At 34.4% G+C, this 21,488-nt stretch overlaps 2 protein-coding genes across 2 annotated transcripts; both read left to right on the top strand.

Moving 5' to 3' along the window:
- Window positions 1-449: 449 nt before the first annotated feature.
- Window positions 450-2,558, top strand: LOC115980943 (exopolygalacturonase-like). The gene is made up of 4 exons (XM_031103135.1): window positions 450-569; window positions 777-1,085; window positions 1,704-2,219; window positions 2,322-2,558. The coding sequence occupies exons 1-4, from the start codon at window positions 450-452 to the stop codon at window positions 2,556-2,558; spliced, it is 1,182 nt and encodes a 393-aa protein (XP_030958995.1).
- A 16,377-nt stretch (window positions 2,559-18,935) lies between these two features.
- Window positions 18,936-21,044, top strand: LOC115980942 (exopolygalacturonase-like). The gene is made up of 4 exons (XM_031103134.1): window positions 18,936-19,055; window positions 19,263-19,571; window positions 20,190-20,705; window positions 20,808-21,044. Exons 1-4 carry the CDS (start codon window positions 18,936-18,938, stop codon window positions 21,042-21,044), a joined length of 1,182 nt encoding a protein of 393 aa, XP_030958994.1.
- Window positions 21,045-21,488: the final 444 nt, after the last annotated feature.

The raw sequence follows: 21,488 nt of genomic DNA, 5'->3' as shown, positions 1-21,488 counted from the left end.
GGTTTCATAATTTGCTATTGTAAAGCTTAGACAACCATGCTGCCTATGCTAATTTTGGACAATTTTGGTAGATTTTACTAGACTTTTGCCCCCTTACTAACGGAAGTATTCACTTTGCTTACATGATAAAATGAACATATTTCAGGTTGCTAACAGCGTGCCATTTAAAGCAAAGAAGTTAAGATGATATACAAAAGTAAAATAATCTTACCTTATACAATAACAAATGACAATTAATTAGTGGAGGAGAAAGCACAAAAACTAATAATAGTACAGAAGTTGAAGTATATACAGGAGAGTTCTTGGCAACCTTAAATTAGTTAATATTAGTTGAGTAGTTTCAATGGTGTGGAATTCAGGTATTGAAGTATAAATAGCTTCAAACCAAATGGGGTTACCATCATTTCGTACAACAAACTGGTAATAGAAAGAAAATAAAGAACAATAAGATGGGAAAGAATTTAAGCATTGCAACAATTTTGTTGCTATTGGTGTTGGCATCCACCAAAGCCCAGCAGGTCTTTGATGTTAAATCATATGGAGCACAACCTAATGTTGATATAACCCAGGTATAAATACGCAATTGACAAGAAGAGTGTGTTCCAGTTAACATCACTAGTAAAGCCTTTTAACTTTAACAAGAGAACTTAGGTTCAAACTCCGTTTACACTAGAAACGGATTGATGTCATGACCAAATGATAAAACATTAACATGCAAAATGATTATTATATACTGATCTTGATTTTCTTTTTTTCTCTTTTTACAATGTGTTTAGGCTTTGACAAAAGCTTGGAAAGCTGCGTGCGCAGTAGCAGGAAGTAAAGTTGTGATTTCAGCAGGGGTATACAAACTAGGTTTTGTGAATTTGTTGGGTCCATGCAAAGGTGCAATTGAGTTTAACCTTCAGGGAACCCTACAAGCCCCATTAGATGTTGCCTCCCTCAACGGTAAAGATGGTTGGGTTGTTTTTGAACGTATCGACGGTCTCACTGTGTCAGGTGGTGGAGTTTTTGATGGCAAAGGACAACATGCATGGCAAAAAAATAAGTGTGACAAAGACAAAAACTGCAACGTACTTCCTATTGTAAGATTTCAATCTTAATTAATTAGCATTTATATTCCATCATTTTCTATTAGATATACATAGACACTACAACTTTACAAAATTTACCCGTTAAAAAAAAAATTCAAACATTTATATGTTAAATGATGTTTTACTAATAATTTGACAAGTTTTGTATAGTGATGTGTCACAACTCAAAAAAGAATTAATTTTAAAATTTTTATATGAGAAAGTTTATGGAGTACTTTTTGTGCCACAACACTAACATGTGCGACTAAAAGCGATATAGAAAAAACAATGGTTAAATATAAAAACAATAATTCACCAATCACAATCGCACATGTAATCTTTTGACAAAGCTTGTGGTCTCTGAAGAATTGTTTATATAATATAATATTATTGAAGTACTACCAACCACGTTCACAGAAACATTAGTTTGTAAGTTTTTATGTAATAATATTTGCTACAACTTTACCATTTTTTTTTTATATTGATTTAATGATCACGTTCGTTTCCAAACAATTTTTTTATTATATATTTTTGTATAATTCGAAGAATCGTTACCATTTTACTAATTAAAATGAAACTCTTGCGCTCATATTTAGCATTTTAATTTATCTAACTTGTAAACATGAACAGAATATAAGGTTCGATAAAGTCACAAATTCAATAGTCCAAGACATTACATCGAAGGACAGCAAATATTTCCACATCAACCTTTTGCAATGCACGAAGTTGCAATTCCAACATGTTACCATAACTGCACCCGCAAATAGCCCCAACACCGATGGAATCCACGTGGGACATTCATCTCAGATCACCATTACCAATGCCAATATTGGAACAGGTGATGATTGCATCTCCTTTGGTGCTGGAGCCCAAGATATTACTGTTAACCAAGTAACTTGTGGACCTGGCCATGGTATCAGTGTTGGAAGTCTTGGAAAGTACCAAAACGAAGAACCTGTTTCAGGAATCAGAGTTACTGGTGCCACACTCAGCAATACAGATAATGGTGTTAGAATCAAAACATGGCCTGCTTCCTCTTCTGGAGCTGCTACTGATATACATTTCGAGGATGTTGTCATGAACAATGTTGCCAATCCTATCATCATTGATCAAAACTACTGCCCAAACAGTCAATGCTCAAACCAGGTTATTATAAACATCACAAATATATACACAAATTTTGATGTTAAAAAAAAGTAAAACTACTAATATCGAATTCTTGGGTGCGCTTTTTTGTTTTGTTTTCAGTCTCCCTCTAAAGTTAAGATCAGCAATGTTAGCTTCAAGAAAATTAGTGGCAGTTCTTCGACAAAGGAAGCTGTGAATCTTATTTGCAGTAAGAGTGTACCATGCCAACAAGTGGTGCTTTCTGACATTGATCTCACGTACAAGGGAAGTGGAGGATCTGCTACTTCCACTTGTACTAACGTCCAGCCTGCAGTTTCGGGCAAGCTGAACCCTCCTGCTTGTGCCAATAAAAATTAATGAAATGCTTCCCAAGCTGTTAAAACTAATGTAGAATGAACAAATACAATTTGCAGATACGTTATCGGAGTTCTATTCTAAATAGAATCCCATCTAACATGTTCCCTTTTTCTTTATTTAAATGAAACTGGGGAATTTTTTTAGTTATTTTTTGAGTTGTTTAAGTTCTGCCTTTTGTTGAAATCTGCTATGATCTGTAGTGTTGTTGTAGATAGTAATTGTTCTATTATTGCAATTGAGATCATTCTTAATAAAAATAAAAAAATTTATTCAACTCTTCCTAAATGCTTTTTGTTCTTAAGTAATATTGTCCACCAATATTGTTAAGCATCTACTACCAATCCAATTTAGTACACAATCGGGTAAGTAAACAAAAACAAAATGAGCAAAATTTTAGGTTTCAATAGAATTTTGACCGTTTTTTAGGTTCCGGGGGTATTTTGGTCATTTTTGGGTTTTAGAGGTATTTCGTTCAATTTTTAGGTTTAGGGGGGTACTTTGGTTTTTTTTTAGGTTTTGAGGGTATTTCGGTCATTTGACGGGTTTAGGGAGTATTTTGGTCATTTTAATGTTTTAGAGGTATTTTGGTCATTTTTTAGATTTAGGGGGTATTTCGGTCATTTTAAGATTTCGGGGGGTATTTATTTCATTTTTAGGTTTAGGATGTATTTTGGTAATTTTGGAGGTTTTATGGGTATTTTGGTCTTTTTAGTGGTTTTGAGGTACTTTAGAGTTTGGTGATTTGTAGAAATGATATTTAGGCTTAATTGGGTACCTAGTTAAAACCCAATTAACGTTAGTTATAATTGGGTCTAATTGGGTTACTACCCATTTAACCCAATTAATAATTGGGTGGGTTTAGGCCATATTTTAGTTGGTGGGTTTGCGTGGGAAAATGGGCATGGGTTGATTTTGCCAACTCGACTCGACCCATGGATAGCCCTGGACATCACCATCATCAACCAAAACCAAAAGCCCATTCAATTGTATCTCTTTCACAGAGTCACTAAATTACATGCCAATCCTTCTGTAAAAAAAAATATTTTGAGGCTGCTAGATTTATCCATTTAGCTTGGTACTTACACACCTAACACGTATCTATAGTACTATTTATAGATATTGCCCTGTTTGGGATCGTCTATTTAGATGCCCAAAATACCCTCAAATTCATCTGTTTCTAAGGCTTAAATCATAGGGTTAGACATGTAAAATTAGTACTTCAAAACCACCCAATTTTTGGCCAACTTAAAAAAAAATAAAAAATAAAAAGTTTTTTCTCCCAGCTCCACATTTCTCTCTCACGTTTGTTGTCAAGTACTAATACAACTTCTTCTTTTAGAAAAAATAAAAAATAAAATTGTTTTTTCCTTTTTCCACAAACGTACCATTTTTTTTATCACTGAACTGTTTTTATCCCACCTCCACATTTCTCTCTCGCATTAGTAGTCAAGTACTAATACAACTTCTTCTTAAAATAAAAAATAAAATAAAGCTCCCATGAGTAAAACGTGTGGACCCAAAAAATAAAAAATGAAAAGCATCATCGCACATGCGAAGCACAAGTGATGAGGCTAGTTACTTTTAATCAAGCTTATGAGAATCATTTCTAACTTAAAGAGTAAAGACTAAAAGCCAGGCCAAGCACCCTACCATTTCAGTAAATCGCATGCTAGTGTTCTCATATGCCATAAGTAATAAGAAAATCAGGTGATATAACTCGAATAGAAACAGCATCACTAGCACTGCTACCACAAAGACACCATGCCTAAGAGGGATAGTGCTAGAATTCCTAACCTAAGAACATCTTTAACAGGTTCCTAAGTGTCAACAGTAGTCTTACAAAATATTCAGACAATTAGAATATTCATATAAACTGAAAAAATAACACGAGTTTGTAGCAAGGTTCTACTAGACAAGCTAGAAGTCACAGATTATGAGAGGATTTACAATTCCCTGCATTGTAAGAACAATATTTCTTAAAAAATCTTTTTGTATGAAGATCCTTTAAACCTCTTAATCTTGACAATATTTAGGCAACGACACCAGAAAGGAATTGGAAGCTCCCCAAGATTTTTGTGTTCTCGTTAAAATATTTCTCTAGCCCTATTTCCTCTGCCTTTAGAGTTTCTTTATCCGCAGCAATCCTAGAGTTTTCAGTTATCACAGACTTTAGGCAATGCCTCCAACACCGAACTAGAAGGAGTTTGCAACAGCTAGGCTTTTCCCCTCTAAGAAGAGGCTTTTCACAGGAGAGCTGAAATCAAGTAAAGAGTTGGTAACACTATCAAAATGCTAAAAAAAAGGTTTAAGAGATTGGATGTAGTTAAATTAGTCTACTTTTGTGACAAAATGAATCATATTTATCAAATTATGAAGCACTGACGGTTATTGGGAAATATTTATTTTTATAAATATACTCGTTTAGAATACCACGATTATAACTTTTAGCATCTACTCCAAGAAACTAGCAAATTAGGTATAATAGGAGATATATAGGACACATACAAACTTCCAAGATAGTAAGGAAAATGATAGAAGTCTTATCATCATAACCTTCTTTCGCTCTAGATATATGGTAGTTCCAATGATATGATTTGGAGTAGCAGTGCATTCTAAGCCTAACAAAAAAGGTGGTTCAAAAGAGGTGGTGATACTAAGCCAAAACCCAACCTAAAGGTGGTTCAAAAGTAGACCATCTGCATGGAAGAACAATGCCCCTAAGAGAGTCATGGCAATAGAAGGGGCTATAAGTACAATGTCTAAAGATGATGACTTGAAATCTTCAGTCCTTCTAGTGTACAACAATGGTCTACGCTCAAGTACTCGATTAGTGGAAGTTGAGAAAAATGATTGTGGAACCACTTCTCTGTTATGTTTGGTGCACTAAATTTTAACATTCTCAGATTATTACAAGGGAGCAGATTGACCTCACATTGTTCAGGCTAATGTGTAATTACAGGACAAAGATTTGATGCTTTCAACTCAACTCTCACAAGATCATCGTTGAGTTGCACCTCAATCAACTTGGCTTTAATAAGACCGGAGAACTTTATACTTTCCAATTCATGGCACTTCATAAATTTCATTTCTTCTATCACATGACTCCCAGCAACTAGTTTTTGAATAGTTTATCATCTGCATCAATGCAAGCTAAAGACAGTGTTTTCAAAGAGGATAAGTTTATATTACCACAGTTTGTGTCCAACTTACACCAACATAGAGTCAACACAGTTATGGATTCTGCATCCAAAACACTTTGAGGTAATTGATACCTTTCATAATAGTAATCTTGATCAAATATACAGTATCCGGGAACAAAGATTGGGGATAGCTTTTGACATCACTCTTAACCACATAGTTAATCCAACGATCAACAAGAGAAAATGATTTGCGATTATCAAAGTAGTGAATAAGTGAAAATTCCTTTATACTTAGCCTCCTTACAATGCCTTCCTAAAGTTCTTTCCCCCAAGATATAAAATTCCCATAACTTTCTCTAGATATCCATATTTTTCATCACCTCGAGAGAACCAAACAAGGTTGTGTGAACTTTTAGAACCGGGATTGCAGTCCACACATGTTTCCATCTCTTAAATAGTATAGAGGATTGAAAAACTTCATTGATGGAAAGCTAAGACAGAATATGTTGTTGAAGATAGTCTAGTAGTTCAAACACCCTGTCCACATCTATGTTGTTCTTGTGATCCATAACGTGGGAAGCTTCCTTTGCATGTATTAACAAAGAATACAATATTTTCTTTTGTGTTTACCAATGAAATAGGAATAGGATTCCTATACCTATAGGAAATAAAATAGATTTTGTCAATGGTTGTTTGTTTGTTTGTTTGTTTGTTTGTCTGTTTTTTTTTTTTTTTTTTGGTGTCAATGCTTCATTTTTTTAATACACTAATTTTCAATTCAGGTAACATTTAATTTTTTTTTTTCCATACAATTACTATATATTTTAAAAGTCATGTGTCGGGTCATAGATTGAACCCGATTAATTAATTCAATTACCCAAGTTGATTGATTAGGTCAAATTACATGCCAAATCATGGAAGTGCACACAAATCATCAAATAAACTAAAGTGCAGCGGAAATTAAATTATCATGGTCATTTGTTGACTAATGGGAAAAACCTCTCGCAAGGCAAAAACCCTATCGGGTGATTTTCAGGTTGCCACTCTCAAGAATCCACTAATCAATAATCAATCAGTTACAAGTATAAGGAATCTTACCACTACCATGGCCTATCCCAAAATACCAACTTACAATTGACCTTTACTCCAATATGCAATTGGACCTAATCTTGTAGAGACTTATTTCCTTTTTCATGGATCACAGTACGTGACTAACTTCCCAGCAATTGATGTTTGTTGTTGAATGCAATGTTCTTCACTTCAAAGCACGTTGAAGATCTAGAAGCACTCGGTTACAAAAACCTAAGGAGCACAAGAACGCAGTAGCTTCTCCAAAAGCATATGAGTTCTTTAATGAAAAATACAGATTTTGTTTCGTTGAAGAAAAAAATTCTAATCTATATTTTAATGAAAGATACAGATTTGGTTTTTGTTAAAGGAAAAAAATTCAAATCTGAATTTTAATGAAAAATACAGATCTAGTTTTGCTAAAGTGAAAAAATTCAGATCTATATTCTAATGAAAAACACAGATCTTGTTTTGTTAAAGAAAAAAATTTAAATTTGTATTCTAATGAAAAATACAGATTTGGTTTTGTTAAAGAAAAAAATTCAGATTTGTATTTTAATGAAAAATACAGATCTGGTTTTGTTAAAAGAAAAAAAAAAAAAATCAGATCTATATTTTAATGAAAAATATAGATTTGATTTTTATTATAGAAAAACGACTGAAGCTTTCAAAATAAATTTCTTGCCAATCTAAAAACCTTAAAAAGAAAATTAACCCTAGATCTATGTTAATCAATTAATGTATTAGAACCTAAACTATGCATGTGAATTTAAAAGAAAGGATAGAGGGAAAGTATACAAAAACAATTTAAGAACATGACTAGGTGAATAATGAAAGATACAAAACACACATTCATAAGAAAAAATCAAAACAAACAAGAACATGTTTATGAAAAGAAAACAAAAACAAGATAAAATTGTGAAAGAAAGAAACAAAGTAAGAAAATACCTGCATGAATGTATTCTACAAGAGGGGAGTATTTTAGAGATCTAAAATATTATCACTTACAGAAAATAAATTCCTAAAGTAGAGCTTCTAGAATTTCTTTAACGTAAGGGGAGAGAGGGGTGCTGAATTTTAGATTTTCTCCTTTATTTATAAAGGCGTGTTTGCTTAAAAAACAAGTTATGGTTGCCTAGAAAATTGGCAAATACAAAGTGCCGATCGGCACTATTGGAGTGCTGATTGGCACTCCTCAGTGTTCAGCCCAGTTTCCTCTTCTAGTTCGTTTTGGACTCTTTTTTGGGTTGGGATTTGTACTTGGACGCTTTTCAAACTTATATTCTAAATAAAATTCATTTCAATTTGATAATTAAGTCCTCAAAAGAATAATTATTTGAAAGATAATTACTTCTAAAAGCCTAATTATGAATAATTCCCACATTATCAGATTATCCCTTTTATTCCTATGCAACCAAACTCATTTTAACCTATTCAACAACCAATCTCATAAATTATTTAATTAATTTTAATTATTGACTAATCAAAATTAATTTCAATTAATCATGAAAGCTCGAATATGTGTTAAAACACAAGAGCTGTTTAGACCCCCAAAATAAAAATTACGGCTAGATTGCTTTTACTCTAACTTATCTAAGTGCGGAAACAAGAGTAAATAAAATGCAATCAACCGATACTACTCTAGTGCATAAACAAGAACAGCAAACAATACAAGTAAAGCACAAGAGTAAGGGAAGAGAGAATGCAAACACAAGATAACATCCTGATGTGTTATCGAAGAGGAAACCGAAGAACTCGACGAAAAACCTCTCCGCCGCCCTCCAAGCGGTAAATTGATCCACTAGACAATAAGTTGGGATACACGAATAGCAAGAGACCCTCCAAGCCTAATCAACCCAATGTACCTAAGCCCTCCAAGTTCTTACTCCAACAAGGCTTCTCGGAACCGTGTCTTGTCTAGCTTTCCGGATCCCGCAATACGCCCGATTACATCCACCAAGCCTCACCGGCTTCTTTTGGCTTAGTCCCCAAAGCTTCCCAAGCTCCAAAACACTCTCTACACTCTGAAAAGGTGTGGGTTGTGTTTGGGTACAAATCTCCTCTCAAGGTATGACAATGGGAGAGGGAAGGAGAAGAGGCTAGAATGATTTCTCACTAAGGATGAGTAGCTCTCTCTCTAAAAGATGGGTGTGTGTGTTGTAGAAAACCTATCTAGGTTTTTTCTCTCTTATGGCCTCTTTTACTTTTGTGGGTAATGAGGGTATATATAGTATGGGTGAAGGATAAAAAAGTCACACTTAAAATTCCTCCAGGCAGAGAGTTCCGTGACTACCTTGCAGGAAGGCCTTACCTGCGAGACACTTGCGAAACTGACAGCCTGACATGACTCTTCAGCTTCCAGTCATGTGCTTCTCATGTGGCTACTTCACAGGTTGGCTTCTCGCAAGCTTCTCACGAAATCCACTTGATCTTCAATTAAGCTTGAGTCTTCACCAACTTAATACTAAACCCAATACAATAAAATCCCACAAAATACAAGGAACAAAATTAAAGCGATTACAACACTTTTTGTCATGGAATAAGCCAACATTAAAACGTAGTTGTAAATTACAACTTTACAAATCACATGTGATCGGTTTCACCCAAATGAAATGCATTCAAACTGTGAAAACTTGATCTCGTGGTACCTTTCAATTCAATGGTCCGATTTGAGAACCGGACATATTGGTCACAATCGTTAGAATCTCAAGATCATTTTTATGATATGTGATGAATGATTTGATGCATGAAATGCATTTATAATTTTTGGGGTACTTAAAATGATCATTTCAATCATCTTCCAAAATTAAATTAAGAGCGCAAAATTTAGTGTCTACATATATATATAAATAATAAAAAAACACACACACACAAAATCATGGCTTCATACCAGCTGAAACTTCAATTTCGGCTAGAATTCACCGAAACAGTCTGGAATGACCCAGAATTTCATCCGAGGTGGAACAAGCTTATTCTGGTTTGCATACCGAAATGGTATTTTCCTGTCATTTAGACTGAAATGGAATGAAATTAAGGACATTGCTAAAATAAGAACAAAATATAACAAATCTATAATCATGCTAAGACATCAAACAAAGATCATAATAATCATTGAACAAATATGAATATTCAAACTAACATCACACCAAGAACATGTTAATCTAACATAAGAACAAAATAAAGACACGAATAAATAGAACATATTATATCAACCCAAGATCATATTAATACATATCAAAACGAATAAAAATCATAAAGCATATCAAATATAACAATTAGAAAAACTATGTTAAGAAACTCATGTGAATCTAATTAAACAAAGAAAAAATTCATGGAAAGAATACTCACCTTGCTTGGGATCACGAGTTTGAGATTGTTTAACTGGCCCTTTAGTGCCTACAATATTGAAATTAGATTGAGATTGCAAGAGAAAATAAAGAACACAATAGCACTTTGTTAATCACAACTCAAGAACAAGATTATAATTGAAAAGGTTTTAGAAAACGATTTGAAAAACTAGTTACTACCTTAGAAATCTACTTAAGAGATGTTTTTAATACATTAAAAATGTGCTAGTGTGTTGTGTATGAGTTTAGAAAATTTGAACTAGGGTTTTAGAAAAGATGGAGGCAAAAAATAAACTTTCTCCAGCTAGGGTTTTCATTAGAGACATAATATGAGTGTCTGTGTGTGTGGGGGAGCTTGGTTTGTTGTCAGGCCAGGCCAAGCTTGCCCGAGGTTAACCAGGCCTAGCCCAATCCATACTGACTAGATGGGTGCTCGAGGTTAACTAGGCCCAGCCTAATCCATACTGACTAAATGGATATCTGAACACAACTAAAGGGATAACCCACCTCAGAGGAACATACTGAGGATGATTTTCCCTGCCTAGGACATAAAGCATTGCCTTAGGAGGATTTGCTTGCCAAGCATGAGATTTGACATTAGACATAAGTTACTAGAAGATCTTTTCAATAATAGAGTTTTGAGCCCCACCTCTGGCAAATGATTTGACATGACAGAACAATAACATAGACCTAGAGATCCACTCAGGTCCCAAAAGTGGAGGCACCCACACACATGTAGGATATTCCACCATTATAAGGGCTCCACTAAGAGAAGGATATAAAAAGAGGAGGGGAAATTGAAATAGGGGTTAGAACCTAATTAAGGGGTGAGAAACATGAGAGAAAAGAGTGAGTGAAAAGCATAGTCTCAGTGTTAAAGGAGTCCAGCTCGGACCTCAGAAAGGGATACTCGGTGTCAGGGGAGAAAGCTTTCCTTCCGACAAATGTGTGGTAATTGGGTGGGGGCCAAACCAAGACTCGATGATGGGCTTGAAGCACAGCCTAAAGGCTATTAGTGAAACTTGTAAGAGATTCCCTTTTTTTTTAATGCTCTTTTCCTAGGTTAGGCCCGACAAGGATTATGGGAAGGCCTAAAACATTTCCTGCAGCAAACAAATTAGCACAAATGGAAAAGTCCATTGCAACAAAGAAACGTCCCAGCAATAAAAGAAAACAAAATTGTATAAACTTCAATTGTATGGGATCCATTATGACAAATGATGGAGAAAGCTTAATATGAGATGAAGGGAGAGAGATTCCAGCTAGAACAGCAAGATCACTTTTATGCTAGGGTATGCTCATAATAGTTGTATGTGTAGTGAGTAGTAGGGGTCATTTTGGTAGTATGAATGAGTAGTGAGAGAATATTTAGCTATATTGCTTGGATTTTCTATTGGAGGATGGATAAGCATTTATGAGTAGTAGTGTGAGGTGTATTTATGAGCCAAAAACTGAAGAGCTTAGTTAATAATTTTTGAGAACTAAGAACTCAGGAGCTCTGAACCTCATTAAAGAGCTAAGAAGATAATTAGAGCAAAAGAGTTAGTAGAGAAGCTATGAGAGATTAGTCCTTCTCTTGTGGTATGGTGTGTCTTGGTGTGTTGATGAGGAGCTCTATTTATAGCTGAGTTTAAGGGGGTATCTAGGAAAGAATCTTAGCTAAAATCTGTCTCAATTAGCAATAAACCTTTAGAAGATCCATCCTAGGATTTGGCCAAGAATGGTATGTCTAGCTTTAAGAAGTATTTGCTGTTTCAGGCAATATCAACTAGAGGTTCTAACTTAGCACTAAATGTTAGATTGTCCTCAACCAATGAGATTAGAGCATGTATTACGGCTAGTGATCTTGGTTATCTGCTACTAGTATCAAAGTTCCTAGGGCAGATTGTGTCACCCCAAGTCAGGTGTCAATCTTGGAGCCTCTTGCTAGAAACTCTGCTGGAGATCTCCTTGGTACCCTTCAAACCACATTTCCCTAAGTTTTCCCATTAAGGTTTATGTGTTTGGTTCATGAACCAAATAATACATAGTTTTAGCAAGGTAATAAGCTATTTAGCAGTAGTTCTAGAAGCTTCTAAGGTCTGGTTATGGTTTCCCTTAGCCTCTTGATCAAATTTGTTGGAGAAGAGAGAAAAGGTGGTTGACTTCAGCCTTCATGGATCAATACAACCTTTATGTCTTGTCAAAATCATCAGAAATCAGCTTGCCAAATAAGGGTTTAAGCTCAGCTTGACACATGTCCCCCTCTGACTTGATTTGACAAGCTAAAAGTGATTGTAGTCAGTCCCAGCTGTCAGTCTAGTTGTGCTAAAACTGAATTGTAACTGGCCTAACCATTTTAGCCACCTATATGAGCTTTAGTTGCTGAGATTTGGCATATGGGCTAGACTATTTTGGTTGGGCCTTATCATTAAGCTCTTGGGCGTGCATGTCCCTATAAAATAAATAGTCTTGCCATGGGTTTGTAAGATACATGGGCTTTTGTAATTGTAATTTCTTATGGAAAAAATAAGTATGATTCTCAAAAATTTTGTAAAAGAAATAGTTTTATGAGATGGGTAACATGTCATAAAAAATTTATGTTTCCCATGAGTTGGCATATTTGCTAGGGAATTTATCATGTCAAAATATGTTATTGCCAGAGATTATTAACTTTGGACTTTGAGCATAATATAATATTTTTGTCAAATAAAATTTGGGCTTTCATGGAATAATAGTTTGCCCAAAATTAATAGTTTTGGGTTTTTGATAAAATGTTGTCAAAGTTGTATTGGGCTTTTGTAAAATATTGCCAAAATAATATTTGGCTTTTTAATAGAATATTGACAAAATAAGAATATGGGCTTTTAATAATATTTTTGGATTTTGATAAATATTGCCAAGTGTTTCTCCTAGGTTTTGTAAGAGGTGTCGTGTAGCAACGGGCTTCGTAAAAGGTGTCGTGTAGCAATGGGCTTTGTAATAAAAATTTTGGACATTTTTTTGGGTTTTGCCAAAGATAAATGAGTTTGGGCTTTTATAGAGATGGTATAATTTTGTGGCCCAATTTCGGTAATGATGTGAGAAATATTTGTGTGGGCCCAATTTGGGTAATAATATGGGAAATATTTTTGATGGCCCAATTTGGGTAATAATAAGAGAAATATTTTTGAGGGCCCAATTTGGGTAATAATATGAGAAATACTTGTGAGGGCCAAAAATAATTATGGGTATTTTTTGGTGAGTGGGCAAATGAAATTAGGACATGTGGCATGTGAGAAAAATTGTACCTCAACACTCGGCTACCTGGTAGTTTTCACGTATAGCCGGATTTTCAAGGGGGTTATCATCAAATATCATCTAAATACCACATATAACAAAGAAAGGTGCTTTTGGGATCTCCCACTATGGCAATCCTGAAAACAAATTAATTGGGGTACAGGCCCAATCAACCCAATCCAGCCTAGCGTTTTCAAAACCTTTTAGAGGCTTTTGGACATTCTTAAGGGTTTAGGGGTGGCCCAACCCAACCCAAAGCTTGAAGCTTTGGGTCCTTAAAAATGAAGATATGACCATAACGCATAATGTGTGCACATGGTCGTGGGTGCGCATGCATGGTTCCAAACACGGGCTTACAAAACCCTAAATTTGACTGCACTGCTAGCTTAACTTCAAATGGCCATAACTCACTCATTTTAAATATAAATTACAAAAAATTATGTTCAAGTTAAATCTTAGGGTGTCTATGTTCAAATGAAACAAAATTCACTCAAATATGATTTATGGATCAAAAGTCATGGTCAAAATAGTGAGCAATGATCATTGGAAGGAATCAAATCATAATTGAAACTAGAACATAAGAGACAAAAAAGGGAAAGATCTAGGGAGGATTTATACCAAGTGCCGATCAGAACTTGGACCAAATCCCCCAGAATCTCATCCTTTTTTGGCCTGGTTGACTCCTTACTCAAGTTGACTTTGCCCCCTACATTTTTCACTCAAAACACTCTATTTTTCTAAGTATCACATTGCCCAAAGACTTATCCCTAGCTCCTTAACATCCAATATAAATACCCCCCCTCCATCAATAGTTCAAAGCACTCCAAAAATCCTCAAAACTTCCTAGTAAACTAAGATCTCTCTCTCTCTCTCTCTCTCTCTCTCTCTGTTCTTACTCTTTAGAGTTAGTAATAGTAAGGAGCCTTTGGTGCCTTGGAGCTCCTGGTTTCAATTCACTAGAGGAGATAGCTTGGACCTCCTAGTCTTGAGCTACCAACTTCATATTCATAAATCCTCTTCAAGAGAACTCTATCCCTATTCTCTATAGTTAGTAGTGGAAGGTGCCTTTGGTGTCTTAGACCTCCTAGTTTCAAGGCACTAGAAGGGATAGTTTGGATCTCATGGTCTTAGGCTACCAAATTTCTACTTACAAATCCCTTTCTAGAGAAACTTTTTTGCTGCGAGTGCTTGTAATGCTCAGGAGTGCTAGTGCATGCAGGTAAGGTTTCTAAACCTCTTCTTTTTTTAATTAGGCCCTAGCTTTTAGATTCAAACATGTTTTATTTTCATCTTCTTAGTTAGTTCCTATTTGTTTAGCATGCAAGATATAGGTTTTTCTTAGTTTTTCCTACTTTTCATGTTTTTAGGGTTCTTAATTCAAATATTATGTTCACATGTTTAGAATTAGGATTTTTCCTAGTTATAAATGTGTTTCCATACTTTTGAGTTAAAATACTAGAATCATGCAAGTATATTAGATCTAGGATTATTTTTTTAATTAAAGTTAGGTTCATATATCCAGTTTGTTAAAAAGATCTTATAGAAAACTATTTTTCTACATTATTCACTACACTATTTTTCTACATAAAAGTTTGCACTATTTTTTGCATTAAAAAAACTGTACTATTTTAAATAACTTCCTACATTAAATATTTTTCAGCATCAAAATATTTTTTCAGCACCCATGATGAAAACAGTTTTCTGTTTAGGGTGCATTTGTTTCGCCTGAAAACACTTTCAAGAAATTATTTTACACCCTTGTGTGTGTTTGGCAGCTACGGAAAATACGGTCAACAGAAAATCATTTACGCTTTGACCGGAAAATAAGCCACTTTGAGCGTAAAATCATTTACGCTTTGATTTTACCTTCAAAAAATTTCCAGAAATCACACCTGAATAGAGAAAGCTCGAGCACACACCTCACACGATCCAAAACCCATATCCAAGCTCACCTCAGCCAAGCTTCGACCAGCCCAGATCGTGCCGCCCCACGGTCCAAAACCTGTCTCCAAGCTTACCTTCAAACCATTTCTAGAAGAAAAAAAAGAGGACTGAACCAAGAGCAATAAGAGAGAGTAGAGCTAGCGAGATCGTGCACACCACAACCCCAGATCGCACCACCGCATCCAACCCTAGCGTGCACCACAACCCCATATTGCACCACCGCATCTAACCCCAGATCGCACCACCGCACCCAACCCCAGATCACACCGGTCTCGTTGTACCCCAGCACTGACGAGATTGCATCCCCAGCACCGGCGAGATCGCACCCATGACCTACCCATGCCTGATCTCTCTCTTTCTCGATCTACCTCTCCTTTTCCCTCAATTGTCGATCACTCTCTCTTCCTCCCTCTCTCTCCGTTTCGCCAATTTTTTTAGTTCAATGAATGTTTTGTTTTGATTTTTGTTTCTTTTAAGTTTATTATTGAAATTTTCTATTATGAAATTTGTTTGGAAGCTGAGAAAATGTGAGAAACTAGTAGGAAAATAACATTTTCAGAATGCAACCAAACACTTGAAAATATTTTCTGAAATTATTTTCATAATGCAACCAAACACTTGAAAATATTTTCTTTTCCCGAAAATATTTTCACCTGAAAATATTTTACACCCGGAAAATATTTTACACTGAAACAAATGCACCCTTAGTTTCAAGAATATCTTTTTGATCTAAAATTCTCAAACCTGTTTTTAAGATTAAAATATTTTTCAAAATAAAAACTTCTTTTTAAAATGAAATCTCTTTGCAAATCCCAAGATCTTTTTCCAAAATAAAAACTGTTTTCAAAATCTATTTGGATCTATGAATTAATCTTACTTTCTAATTTAATTCTAGCTCTAGGAACTTAATATATGCTCACATGCTCTTCGATTAGGGTTTATCACACATCACACACACATTCACCATGTATTTCAATTCTTTCAATATCAACTCTTTGAATGCCTAGAATAGGGTTTCATCACACTTTTGCTTGTTTTAATATCTTTGCAGTCATATATTGGCCACCAAAGTCTAGAAGACTGATTTCACCAGAAAAGTTGGGTGCCTAACACCTTCCCAATCCTATAACCTAGCTTCCGAACTTAGATAAAGAGTTCTAGATTAATTCATTTCCATGCAATTTCACTTTGTAGAAAGTAAACCAAAGTCATGTAATATTTAGTTACTTCACAAAGGTATACAATTTCAATTCATCAATAAAAATGCACTTTTCAATTCTTTTGGCTTTCTTATTTTTCCAATTAAATAAGTGGTGACTCTATTGAAAACTCTTGACCTAGAAGGGGAGATAACATCAGTAAAGCCTCCACTCTTAAGAGGCAATTACAAGACTCCACCCATTCATGTGGCTTATGCGAAAACCTTTTAACTTGAAGGCTAGGCTAGTGGTGCAGTCTTTCACAATATGAGGGAGAGAGACATAATTAATGGGAGATAGAGTTAGGTCTAAGCATTTGCGCTTACTTATTAAAAAGAAAAGCATTTACATTTGGCTTAGTTGGTTTATTATTACTTATACTTTTGAAATTTGAGAAACCGATAATTGCATCAAACAAAGTTTCTCGCCAAACTAGTTTTTAGAGAAACCCTTCAAAGTACTCATATATCTCTATATTGAGTGTGAATTTTGAAAATCTAACCATTGGTTGCATGTTCTTATTATATCCTTCATGCTTACAAAATTTCAAGAAAATCAAAGATTAATTACTATGTCATCAAACAAATGTTAAAATTTCAAGTTTTTGTGATCTAAAATTTTGTATAAAAATTGGTTGATTGATCAAATAGTAAATAACATTCAATTTGATATGCATGTTAAGAACATAAGGAACATGAAATTCAACGGTTAGATTTTCAAAATTCACACCCAAAAAAGAGATATATAAGAAGTTTGAAGAGTTTCTCTCCAAACTAGTTTGGAGAGAAACTTTATTCGATTGCATCATTTTTTGTTTTCTTATTTTCTGATAGTAAAACCTTACTCAGAATTTGATTCTCAGCCTAAAAGGGCTAAGTCTTCGACTTAAAATCACAACTCCAATAGCTTGTTGGAAGTTGAGCTTAGTACTTTTTGTTCTTGAGTTTGAGAGAAAATAAATGACTAAGAGATTTTCTTTGTGTTTGGTTGCTAAGAAAGTGAGAGAAAAGAAAATAAGATTTAAGAAAAAAACCATGATGTGACATTTTTTTTAGAGATTAAATCTGTAAAGATGTGTTATAAAACTGAAGTTTTATACCTTTAATCCCAAAATACCACCACATCATCTTATTACATATTAAAAAATAAACACAACCACACCCAACCAATTCTGATACCCATTTTGAAAATCCAACCAAATTGGGAGTTTATTGAGATGCTATTCGATGTGGTAGGATGTATTCAATCTCTTATTAGATGGTGTAAAACATGGGTATTACACCCCTATCCTTACCATATTCGGATTTTTTTTTTTTTTTTTTTTAATGTTTATTAAAACAAATTTGTTATTATTTTATTAGCCACGTAAACTTTGGTGCGCGTCATTTATCACATGATTCCGAATTTGATAAGGACGTGGTGTAAACCCCACCTGATCCCTAACCCATTCACCCAATCAAATCAAGTTAAGCGGTGGTTCATCCCCAATACTAGGGGTATCAAATGGGTAGGTTTGGGGAGGGCTGTTGGTTTGGTTAAAACTCATTTACTCATTTAGTACCCATATAACTAATTACATCTAACCCAATCCCAACCTAAACTAATTATTATGGGTAAACCCCAACCCACCCAATTACCTAATAATCTTGTTTACCAAAATGCCCCTCAAACTTGAAAATGACTAAAGTACTCCTAAAATCCTTTAAAATTTCCAAAATACCCTCCAAACCTAAAGAAAGACCAAATATGCTAAAAAAACACCACTTAAAATTACCAAAATACCCTCAAAACTTAAAAAATGACCAAAATAACCCTAAAACCTAAAAATGGAACAAAACATCCCCCCTAAACCAAAAAAATGACATAAATACATCTCAAAACCTAAAAAATGATAGAAATACCCCCCCCCCCAAAAAAACAAATAAATTTACCAAAATACCTCGAAAACTAATAAATGAGCAAAATGTTGGTGGGTTTCATAATTTGCTATTGTAAAGCTTAGACAACCATGCTGCCTATGCTAATTTTGGACAATTTTGGTAGATTTTACTAGACTTTTGCCCCCTTACTAACGGAAGTATTCACTTTGCTTACATGATAAAATGAACATATTTCAGGTTGCTAACAGCGTGCCATTTAAAGCAAAGAAGTTAAGATGATATACAAAAGTAAAATAATCTTACCTTATACAATAACAAATGACAATTAATTAGTGGAGGAGAAAGCACAAAAACTAATAATAGTACAGAAGTTGAAGTATATACAGGAGAGTTCTTGGCAACCTTAAATTAGTTAATATTAGTTGAGTAGTTTCAATGGTGTGGAATTCAGGTATTGAAGTATAAATAGCTTCAAACCAAATGGGGTTACCATCATTTCGTACAACAAACTGGTAATAGAAAGAAAATAAAGAACAATAAGATGGGAAAGAATTTAAGCATTGCAACAATTTTGTTGCTATTGGTGTTGGCATCCACCAAAGCCCAGCAGGTCTTTGATGTTAAATCATATGGAGCACAACCTAATGTTGATATAACCCAGGTATAAATACGCAATTGACAAGAAGAGTGTGTTCCAGTTAACATCACTAGTAAAGCCTTTTAACTTTAACAAGAGAACTTAGGTTCAAACTCCGTTTACACTAGAAACGGATTGATGTCATGACCAAATGATAAAACATTAACATGCAAAATGATTATTATATACTGATCTTGATTTTCTTTTTTTCTCTTTTTACAATGTGTTTAGGCTTTGACAAAAGCTTGGAAAGCTGCGTGCGCAGTAGCAGGAAGTAAAGTTGTGATTTCAGCAGGGGTATACAAACTAGGTTTTGTGAATTTGTTGGGTCCATGCAAAGGTGCAATTGAGTTTAACCTTCAGGGAACCCTACAAGCCCCATTAGATGTTGCCTCCCTCAACGGTAAAGATGGTTGGGTTGTTTTTGAACGTATCGACGGTCTCACTGTGTCAGGTGGTGGAGTTTTTGATGGCAAAGGACAACATGCATGGCAAAAAAATAAGTGTGACAAAGACAAAAACTGCAACGTACTTCCTATTGTAAGATTTCAATCTTAATTAATTAGCATTTATATTCCATCATTTTCTATTAGATATACATAGACACTACAACTTTACAAAATTTACCCGTTAAAAAAAAAATTCAAACATTTATATGTTAAATGATGTTTTACTAATAATTTGACAAGTTTTGTATAGTGATGTGTCACAACTCAAAAAAGAATTAATTTTAAAATTTTTATATGAGAAAGTTTATGGAGTACTTTTTGTGCCACAACACTAACATGTGCGACTAAAAGCGATATAGAAAAAACAATGGTTAAATATAAAAACAATAATTCACCAATCACAATCGCACATGTAATCTTTTGACAAAGCTTGTGGTCTCTGAAGAATTGTTTATATAATATAATATTATTGAAGTACTACCAACCACGTTCACAGAAACATTAGTTTGTAAGTTTTTATGTAATAATATTTGCTACAACTTTACCATTTTTTTTTTATATTGATTTAATGATCACGTTCGTTTCCAAACAATTTTTTTATTATATATTTTTGTATAATTCGAAGAATCGTTACCATTTTACTAATTAAAATGAAACTCTTGCGCTCATATTTAGCATTTTAATTTATCTAACTTGTAAACATGAACAGAATATAAGGTTCGATAAAGTCACAAATTCAATAGTCCAAGACATTACATCGAAGGACAGCAAATATTTCCACATCAACCTTTTGCAATGCACGAAGTTGCAATTCCAACATGTTACCATAACTGCACCCGCAAATAGCCCCAACACCGATGGAATCCACGTGGGACATTCATCTCAGATCACCATTACCAATGCCAATATTGGAACAGGTGATGATTGCATCTCCTTTGGTGCTGGAGCCCAAGATATTACTGTTAACCAAGTAACTTGTGGACCTGGCCATGGTATCAGTGTTGGAAGTCTTGGAAAGTACCAAAACGAAGAACCTGTTTCAGGAATCAGAGTTACTGGTGCCACACTCAGCAATACAGATAATGGTGTTAGAATCAAAACATGGCCTGCTTCCTCTTCTGGAGCTGCTACTGATATACATTTCGAGGATGTTGTCATGAACAATGTTGCCAATCCTATCATCATTGATCAAAACTACTGCCCAAACAGTCAATGCTCAAACCAGGTTATTATAAACATCACAAATATATACACAAATTTTGATGTTAAAAAAAAGTAAAACTACTAATATCGAATTCTTGGGTGCGCTTTTTTGTTTTGTTTTCAGTCTCCCTCTAAAGTTAAGATCAGCAATGTTAGCTTCAAGAAAATTAGTGGCAGTTCTTCGACAAAGGAAGCTGTGAATCTTATTTGCAGTAAGAGTGTACCATGCCAACAAGTGGTGCTTTCTGACATTGATCTCACGTACAAGGGAAGTGGAGGATCTGCTACTTCCACTTGTACTAACGTCCAGCCTGCAGTTTCGGGCAAGCTGAACCCTCCTGCTTGTGCCAATAAAAATTAATGAAATGCTTCCCAAGCTGTTAAAACTAATGTAGAATGAACAAATACAATTTGCAGATACGTTATCGGAGTTCTATTCTAAATAGAATCCCATCTAACATGTTCCCTTTTTCTTTATTTAAATGAAACTGGGGAATTTTTTTAGTTATTTTTTGAGTTGTTTAAGTTCTGCCTTTTGTTGAAATCTGCTATGATCTGTAGTGTTGTTGTAGATAGTAATTGTTCTATTATTGCAATTGAGATCATTCTTAATAAAAATAAAAAAATTTATTCAACTCTTCCTAAATGCTTTTTGTTCTTAAGTAATATTGTCCACCAATATTGTTAAGCATCTACTACCAATCCAATTTAGTACACAATCGGGTAAGTAAACAAAAACAAAATGAGCAAAATTTTAGGTTTCAATAGAATTTTGACCGTTTTTTAGGTTCCGGGGGTATTTTGG

Source organism: Quercus lobata, chromosome 3 (assembly GCF_001633185.2).
Source record: "Quercus lobata isolate SW786 chromosome 3, ValleyOak3.0 Primary Assembly, whole genome shotgun sequence".
NCBI classification, from domain to species: Eukaryota; Viridiplantae; Streptophyta; class Magnoliopsida; order Fagales; family Fagaceae; genus Quercus; species Quercus lobata.
This window is presented reverse-complemented; position numbering and strand designations above follow the sequence as displayed.

What these genes read in the sequence shown, in the direction of transcription:
- LOC115980942 (XM_031103134.1), top strand. Translation starts at nt 18,936, where the DNA reads ATGGGAAAGAATTTAAGCATTGCAACAATTTTGTTGCTATTGGTGTTG. An exon ending in CTAATGTTGATATAACCCAG is followed by an intron (nt 19,056 to 19,262) that starts GTATAAATACGC and finishes CAATGTGTTTAG; the next exon opens with GCTTTGACAAAAGCTTGGAA. An exon ending in ACAGTCAATGCTCAAACCAG is followed by an intron (nt 20,706 to 20,807) that starts GTTATTATAAAC and finishes TTTTGTTTTCAG; the next exon opens with TCTCCCTCTAAAGTTAAGAT.
- LOC115980943 (XM_031103135.1), top strand. Translation starts at nt 450, where the DNA reads ATGGGAAAGAATTTAAGCATTGCAACAATTTTGTTGCTATTGGTGTTG. An exon ending in ACTGCAACGTACTTCCTATT is followed by an intron (nt 1,086 to 1,703) that starts GTAAGATTTCAA and finishes AAACATGAACAG; the next exon opens with AATATAAGGTTCGATAAAGT. An exon ending in ACAGTCAATGCTCAAACCAG is followed by an intron (nt 2,220 to 2,321) that starts GTTATTATAAAC and finishes TTTTGTTTTCAG; the next exon opens with TCTCCCTCTAAAGTTAAGAT.